This window comes from Eucyclogobius newberryi, unplaced genomic scaffold (genome assembly GCF_026437365.1).
Source record: "Eucyclogobius newberryi isolate DKJ021-1_F unplaced genomic scaffold, fEucNew1.0.hap1 SCAF_17, whole genome shotgun sequence".
In the NCBI taxonomy this organism is placed as follows: Eukaryota; Metazoa; Chordata; class Actinopteri; order Gobiiformes; family Gobiidae; genus Eucyclogobius; species Eucyclogobius newberryi.
Genome location: NW_027315801.1, coordinates 30,398,698 through 30,407,474, shown reverse-complemented (window position 1 = coordinate 30,407,474; position 8,777 = coordinate 30,398,698). Strand labels below are relative to the sequence as shown.

At 42.4% G+C, this 8,777-nt stretch overlaps 1 protein-coding gene across 2 annotated transcripts; it reads right to left on the bottom strand.

Moving 5' to 3' along the window:
• calcoco1a (calcium binding and coiled-coil domain 1a) lies at window positions 1-8,520 on the bottom strand. 2 transcript variants are annotated; one of them, XM_072449913.1, is made up of 14 exons: window positions 8,313-8,520; window positions 8,137-8,239; window positions 6,721-6,923; window positions 6,397-6,609; window positions 6,007-6,155; window positions 5,871-5,940; window positions 5,644-5,799; window positions 5,302-5,556; window positions 4,992-5,117; window positions 4,831-4,926; window positions 4,359-4,452; window positions 3,367-3,587; window positions 3,094-3,182; window positions 1-507 (listed from the first exon to the last, which is right to left on the bottom strand). In XM_072449913.1, the coding sequence occupies exons 1-14, from the start codon at window positions 8,466-8,468 to the stop codon at window positions 480-482; spliced, it is 1,959 nt and encodes a 652-aa protein (XP_072306014.1). In that variant the 5' UTR covers window positions 8,469-8,520; the 3' UTR covers window positions 1-479. The 2 variants fall into 2 exon arrangements, with proteins under 2 accessions (XP_072306014.1, XP_072306015.1); XM_072449914.1 differs by lacking the exon at window positions 3,094-3,182 and having other exon boundaries at window positions 8,313-8,517.
• Between the last annotated feature and the right edge of the window lie 257 nt (window positions 8,521-8,777).

The following is an 8,777-nucleotide window of genomic DNA, read 5'->3' as shown; positions in this document are numbered from 1 at the left end:
TTTCTTTCCTTTTCTTGCAACTGCAGCTAGACTTTAGGGAATGACTTTGTGATTTGCATGAAAAGCAGTTGTAGAATGTTAACGCTGAAACGCTATGATTTCATCAGAAGCAGAACCCTGCACAAAACATCATAATTACACAGACTCCTGATCACAAACATCATAAAGACGACATAACATTCATCGTAAAGCTTTTGACTTAGCAATGATTCAACAGAAATAATTTGCTACAACAGTGAATCCTTCACTAAAACCTCCAGTTTAAAACTGTGCGCATCAGAAATATGGTGTTGACTTGCCATTAAGAGCATCATGTCAGTTTAACTATGAACAACAGAGGCAATCGCAGTGAAGCAGTGAATAAAATGCATAATCATATTCCCTCTGTGCTGAGCTGAGCCGTGTACTCCATGTGCTGGTTATAGGCAATCATCCAAAAAGTTCTTTGCTGTCCCTTTCATCCGAATCGTAACCACTGGTTACCAAAGAGCAGTGTCAGCCAGATCACTAGAGACAGACACAATGTGTAGTAGTTTAAAACAAAAATAAATAGACTGTAAGTGTAGATGAGACTGAGAGTGTAGATGAGACTGAAAGTGTAGATGAGACTGTAAGTGTAGATGAGACTGAGAGTGTAGATGAGACTGTAAGTGTAGATGAGACTGAGAGTGTAGATGAGACTGTAAGTGTAGATGAGACTGAGAGTGTAGATGAGACTGAGAGTGTAGATGAGACTGAGAGTGTAGATGAGACTGTAAGTGTAGATGAGACTGAGAGTGTAGATGAGACTGAGAGTGTAGATGAGACTGAGAGTGTAGATGAGACTGTAAGTGTAGATGAGACTGAGAGTGTAGATGAGACTGAGAGTGTAGATGAGACTGAGAGTGTAGATGAGACTGTAAGTGTAGATGAGACTGAGAGTGTAGATGAGACTGAGAGTGTAGATGAGACTGTAAGTGTAGATGAGACTGAGAGTGTAGATGAGACTGTAAGTGTAGATGAGACTGAGAGTGTAGATGAGACTGAGAGTGTAGATGAGACTGAGAGTGTAGATGAGACTGAGAGTGTAGATGAGACTGAGAGTGTAGATGAGACTGAGAGTGTAGATGAGACTGAGAGTGTAGATGAGACTGTAAGTGTAGATGAGACTGAGAGTGTAGATGAGACTGAGAATGTAGATGAGACTGAGAGTGTAGATGAGACTGAGAGTGTAGATGAGACTGAGAGTGTAGATGAGACTGTAAGTGTAGATGAGACTGAGAGTGTAGATGAGACTGTAAGTGTAGATGAGACTGAGAGTGTAGATGAGACTGAGAGTGTAGATGAGACTGAGAGTGTAGATGAGACTGAGAGTGTAGATGAGACTGAGAGTGTAGATGAGACTGAGAGTGTAGATGAGACTGAGAGTGTAGATGAGACTGAGAGTGTAGATGAGACTGTAAGTGTAGATGAGACTGAGAGTGTAGATGAGACTGAGAGTGTAGATGAGACTGAGAGTGTAGATGAGACTGAGAGTGTAGATGAGACTGAGAGTGTAGATGAGACTGAGAGTGTAGATGAGACTGAGAGTGTAGATGAGACTGTAAGTGTAGATGAGACTGAGAGTGTAGATGAGACTGAAAGTGTAGATGAGACTGAGAGTGTAGATGAGACTGTAAGTGTAGATGAGACTGAGAGTGTAGATGAGACTGAGAGTGTAGATGAGACTGAGAGTGTAGATGAGACTGTAAGTGTAGATGAGACTGAGAGTGTAGATGAGACTGTAAGTGTAGATGAGACTGAGAGTGTAGATGAGACTGAGAGTGTAGATGAGACTGAGAGTGTAGATGAGACTGAGAGTGTAGATGAGACTGAGAGTGTAGATGAGACTGAGAGTGTAGATGAGACTGAGAGTGTAGATGAGACTGTAAGTGTAGATGAGACTGAGAGTGTAGATGAGACTGTAAGTGTAGATGAGACTGAGAGTGTAGATGAGACTGAGAGTGTAGATGAGACTGAGAGTGTAGATGAGACTGAGAGTGTAGATGAGACTGAGAGTGTAGATGAGACTGAGAGTGTAGATGAGACTGTAAGTGTAGATGAGACTGAGAGTGTAGATGGGACTGTAAGTGTAGATGAGACTGAGAGTGTAGATGAGACTGTAAGTGTAGATGAGACTGAGAGTGTAGATGAGACTGAGAGTGTAGATGAGACTGAGAGTGTAGATGAGACTGAGAGTGTAGATGAGACTGAGAGTGTAGATGAGACTGTAAGTGTAGATGAGACTGAGAGTGTAGATGAGACTGAGAGTGTAGATGAGACTGAGAGTGTAGATGAGACTGAAAGTGTAGATGAGACTGAGAGTGTAGATGAGACTGTAAGTGTAGATGAGACTGAGAGTGTAGATGAGACTGAGAGTGTAGATGAGACTGAGAGTGTAGATGAGACTGTAAGTGTAGATGAGACTGAGAGTGTAGATGAGACTGAGAGTGTAGATGAGACTGAGAGTGTAGATGAGACTGAGAGTGTAGATGAGACTGAGAGTGTAGATGAGACTGTAAGTGTAGATGAGACTGAGAGTGTAGATGAGACTGAGAGTGTAGATGAGACTGAGAGTGTAGATGAGACTGAGAGTGTAGATGAGACTGAGAGTGTAGTGAGTGGGAGAGTGAAGGTTTTAATGAGGCTGAAAATTGGCCAGTGGCTTCACTACAACCCACAGTTAAATCATTGCTACAGCTGCTGTCAACGCATCTGTCCTCTTGTCCTCCCATTATGGTTCTCCCACTGTGGTTCTCCCACTATGGTTCTCCTGCTGTGGTTCTCCCACTATGGTTCTCCCGCTGTGGTTCTCTCGCTGTGGTTCTCCCGCTGTGGTTCTCCCGCTATGGTTCTCCCGCTGTGGTTCTCCTGCTGTGGTTCTCCCATCTCACTGTCTCCTTTAACTTCTTTTATGACCACACTTTCAATCATTCTGATAAATATAAAGCTTTGAAAGTCCTTTTTATGAATTAAACCATTATAACTTTAATTTGAAATGGCTTCTATCATATGGGGACTCGTTGTATTGTATTGTATTGTATTGTATTGTAAAGTGATGAGTGTGTGCTGTACCCGACAGGGTCTGTGTGCTCCAGGAGCAGAAGAGCCATTTCCTCTTCAGAACTTGGTCTTAGACACTGCAGTCCCTCCGTTTCCTCCTCCTGAACACAGCAACACACATGCAATATATGGAGCAGCTATTACTGACTAATAACTTTCAGTGCTAAGCTAATTGCTTCTTGGTGATAATGTCTGACTGTGTTTTACTGATAGGTATAAAGACATAACTCACTTTCATTATCATTCATGCAGTAATTGGACTATATCATAGATGAATAGTCTTACCGAATCTGAGCTGCGAGCGAGAGTGTCAGAGCTGCTTTGGTGGGGGGAGCAGAGAGGCGCTGGCTGGTTGATGACCACTGCACTCCTCTCAGTATCCCGTGGCGACTGTGGGGGGGTAACCAGGAGCAACGACTCCGGCTGGCTATGCTCACACAGCCTGTATCTGTGTCCAAGAGAGGCACTGACGGGCTGCAGAGCCTCAGGGCTCTCATCCTCCGAATCTGATCAAGAATGCATGATGCGGAGATGAACATAAATATCGTTTATAACTCATTTGTTGTGAGATATTCTGTGTATTATTTAGGACATTAACTTGACAGTCCTAATCCTGCGATTCATCTCCAGGAAATAGTTGCATCAGCGTAAATGAATCACACGCTCTAATTTGCCCAAACACGCACATAAGGCGTCGCTGACAGGAGAAGGTGTTCAAAAGCAGCGCTGATGTCATGATTAACTTTGCACATATATTCTTCTATTGGTCGGCTGATGTTTACACACTCAGAGCGAAGGAGAGCGGCACGAATCTGCTCCCATGTCGAGTCGAAAATAAAGGTTACTCGTCTAAAACAAGGAAAATGGGCCAAATATCTCACCAAACTACGATAAAACACTGAAAGACGTCAGGCCAGCCCTCGCTGCCTGTATCTGTCACCTAAAGAGCCAATTACACCTGCCAGTGGCGATGAAGGGCCTTGACCCCATAAACCCGCCGTTGTACGTGCACCTGAAACATGTGGCCACAGATTGAATGTGAGATACAAGGTCTACACAATTATATACCTTTGCTAAATTGATAAATAATACATAATACGGAGCTCATTGAGATTAGTTGTAACAAGGGATTAGAACAAAACTCATTTTTACCTTGCATTTCATTTAGTTTCTGTTTGTCTGAGTTTTATTCACAACCATTTCAGTCGTTTGGAACAATAGAGCCAGTGTGAGGGTGAAAGTGGACACTGTTCACACTAGCACGGTGCCGGACTCACCCACAGAGAGCAGGGAAGCGCTCCACTTGGCACCGGTCACTGTGGTCACTGCTCCCATCTTCTGCTCCAGCTGACAGATGTACTCCATCAACTCCTTAAGCAGAAAATACTGTTATTGTCCCGGCAACAGCAGCAGGACATTAGTCATGGTTCCAGCCAGCATTGCCCTCATAACCCGCACCGTGTTCATTGCTTTTTCTTTTGTGATACTATGAACATTAAAGTAGAAAAAGCTGTGGTTTGATTGAGCAGAAAAAAAGCCACGGTAAAAGGTCAAACTGAGCACCACAGTCTGCCCTGGATTTCACCGATTTGTACAACTGTAGAACTTCTTTACATTGTTAAGGCCACAAATTGCAATAAACAGAAGTTAAAGCTATTATGTTTCATCTTTGCTTAAATCCGCGTGATTCCATGATTTAGTATTTAGTCCTTTAGTGTAATTAAGTGGAGTTAACACATGATCACTGACGGTTTTCTCTGTTTGCAGTTGCTCTTTCTCTTTTTGCGTGATCCTTAGACTGGTCTTCAGCTCCTGCAGCTCTCGGCGAGTTTCATTCAGCTGGACCTGCAGAGAAGGTCAAAACCATAAATCAAAGACACAATAAGTAACACGTGACTCTGTGTTTTTACCCTGTTGCAGTCCTTTTCCCGTCCGAGCTCCACGTCCAGTTTTACTCTCTCCATTTTCTCCTCTTGCAGGGTTTCTTCCAACTTCTGAATTTCTACATGGAGTTTCTCAACGAGCTCATGATCTTTCTATTGTGACGGGGACATTAAATGTAACGTCAAATCATGTTTATGTATATGGAATGCTCATTAATGAAAGCAAAATTGTTGAATTCAAAAAGAAAATGTTTTTACTTCAAAATCCAAATGTTGTATTTATCGTTTCTGTGCTGGATCTAAGTGTTTAAAACAAAGCCATTTTTAAGTGTGATACCTCAATACAATGCTGTAGGCTTTGCTTCTCCTGGACCCAGTGGGCTCTTCCCTCTCTCAGGGTCAGACTGGACTCAGCCAGTTGCAGGGTGAGCTGTGCCGCCTGCAGACGGGCCTGGTGCACCTCTGCCTGGCCCAGGTCTCTCTGCGTTACCATGGCGCACAAGTCACTCTTCAGCCCCTCCGCCCTGCGCTCGCTCACACTCAGATGCTCCCGTAAGCTCCGCATCTCCTTCACTGCTGCCTCACTCTCCGCCTGGTTGTAAATGGAAACACAGAGCTGCTTACAATGGGTAATACTTGTATCATCCCAATAGATGTTATAACATTATGAATGTCTGACCTCTTTTCTGTGGGCACTGGTGAGCTTCTGGGTGAGGGTAGAGATGGTGTTTTGAAGCTGAAGAATACTGGTGTCTCTTTGGGCCAGTGAGTTTCTTAGACCTTGGAACTCTTTGGACAGACTTCGAAGCTCCGCCTCAGCCTGTTCCAGCTTGATCTAAAAGCAAGTGAATAAATGTTGAGACAAAAAGACAAATGTTTTGGCATTATCTATGGTGCATTGTTTACCTGAAGGTTTATTCTCTCATCCTCTTCTTCTCTCTTCTGAACTCCTGCTCTCCTTGCTCGTTCTTTCATCCTGTAAACACAAATGCAGTTAAAAAACACTAAAGTTAATACAAGCACCGACATATATATTTCTAACCTCTCAAGCTCAATGTCTCTTTCCATTGTCCTCTCTGTCATCATTCTGATGTCCTCCTCCAGCTCTCTGATTCGCTGCTCACCCAGATCTTTTGCATCCATTAAAGCGCATTTCTCTTGAAGCAGAGATTCTCCTAAGGCTGTCTCCTTCTGAACAAACAAACAAGTTTATTTAGTGAGGACTAGAACATTATCACTAAATATTAAGAAAAGGGTTTCATGGTTTGTTTCTTTTTTATTTAACCAGTAACGTCTGTCTTTCTCCTGCACCTGTCTGCGCAGTAAGATGTTTTGTGAAAGCGTTGTGTGACTGAACAAACAGTGAAGTAAATAGAACTGAACTAAATGACCACTGGAGCGCTCCATGGACTAAGAAAAGCAAAGGACTGACCGTTTGCATTTCCTTCATCTTCTCCATTTTGTCTTGTGCCTGCTCTAGCTCCGTCTGGAGTCTGGCCATGTCCATCTCATAGTTATTGCACCTCCTGTCCCAGCACTGCTTTGCCCTTTTATACTCCTCCTTTTCTCGCTCTCTCAACTTGTTTGTCGCTTCGTGGAGCTTCAGCAGCTCTGAACGCTCCTGCAAACACTCTTGCAGGTGACTCTGAAAAAGCAAAATCAATTCAGTGACTACTTTTTATAGAGGGTTGAATTAAAAAAAACATTCTCATTGGTAGATTTCTTTTCATAACTGTTCACATGCACTTTTGCCCACCTGCAGCAGCTCAGCCCTGGGCACCACCAGCAGCATGTCGTTTCCCTCGTCCTCTCCATGAGAATCTTCTTCCAGAGTCACTAGGTCTTCGATTGGTTTGGGGGCAGAGAAGGTGAACGAGGAGCTGCGGGAGCACACGTCACCCTTGGCGTCGATGTACACAAACTCATACTGCGTCGGGCTGGCACAGGGCAAGTACGAGGCTGGACAAGAAAAGAAACACAGGCAGAGACAAGGTTTAAGAACTAGAAAATCTGATCTAAAAACACCATTTATTTGAATTGTGTATTTCTTAGGCATGTTAACAGAAATATGTCACTTCCAATTTAATTACATAGGACACAAGATGTAGGTCTGCCAAAACAGTATTCTATAATCATAATAATATTGTAATATATATTGTGGCTTGAAAACAGAGGTTTGTAGATCATATTTAATGTATGCGTATGCTCATGACACAAATCTATTATTTTTATTCTTTGCATAAATCATAATTCCAAATAAAGTGATTGTCAGTCCATGAGTAACATTTGAGTATTTTTTTTTAAAAGAAGCCGGCCGCAGTGTCATGAGTTCAATTCCTAACTCTATTTACTGAATGTCCTCCCTTCTCTCTCCTCCCCCATTTCACACTACTTTACAATATTGTCCACTACTTTGTCAATAAAGCCTACAGGTGCAAAAAGTTATTGTATCATACTAGTCTTGTCAAAGATCCAAGTTGCATTTAGAGTTGTCTGTAAATGATTGTAAATGGCTTTTGGAAGATGTGTTTTTCTTTCTATATAAAACAATTCATTCATATTTAACAAAAGTCTATGACAAAGACATGTCAACGTGACGTGCAGTTTTATGTTCCCACTAATGAGTTTTGTGGCTCCACTAATGAGCTCATGTCCCATTGTATCGGTCACATCTAGAAGAATACCAGACACTTGCATTTAAAACATTACATTCAAGAGTTTGCCTGGTGTATCCATGGTAACGAGAATGACTCCCTGGCAAGAAGTCACACACACTAACTATGTTCTCAATCGGACTCAAAGTCAATTGTATTTCATGTAGTTTTTTATTGAAAACAGTATATTTGAGTGACATGAGGTCATATAAACGCAATTAACCCTGATCTACAATAACACCCTTACTACATGTTAAGAAAGAGCTTGGAGTTTGGTTTTGGTGCTTGATGTGAAGAGTGACAATAGGCTTATGTCTGATCAGTACGTCTCACACCTGCTGCACGTGTTTCTTTACTCAACCCCCACAACGGTCTTATCAGCTTTCAGTGGAAAAAGTACATGTAGAGTAAAGCTGACATGTAAATAGATAAAATGTGTATGGAAAAAAAAAAAATATATAGAAACCTTATTGTATATAAAGAAAATAAATGATATCGAAAGTATAAATGAGTTTTACCTTGGAATTGTACACAGCAGTTGAACTCTGTGCCTTCCTCAAAGTCACTTGGAGCGAGGGCCCATACGAATGTGTGATAGGCTTTTATCGACGACCACCCGACCTAAAGAAGTGCACATTGTTAAATAAATTTGATCAAAACACATTAACATCAAAGTTGTGGCGCTGTTACCGACCTCGAACAGCCCGATCCAGTCCGCACTGGCCCAGGCGTGCTGTGAGCTCACTGTGTAGTGACAGTCAACTCTGCTCTCAGGGAAATAACTGCAGCTTATGTTCCTGAACTCCACCGTCTTCTCCATTTCAATGCTGGAAAGTGGGGCAGCGTTCATGGAAGATACAGGAGCTTAAACGCTACCTATAAGTGAACAGAAGAGATGACACATTTGTATTAGTGCGACCTTGACAACACATGCCACCAAAGCTATTTAAAAGCCTGCCAAACCAGTGGTTGTCACGTGTACATAAGGTGTAGGGCCCCTGCATATGGCTCAAGTTGAGCTGACACATATACTTCACGTTTGTAGCACAAAAGCAAACAGTCACCCGACACCACGCTCTAGCTGACAACACACAAATAAAGAGTGATTTATTCAAATTCATAGCTCAACTCATTTGTTTTCAGTGTCTGTTTTTCACCC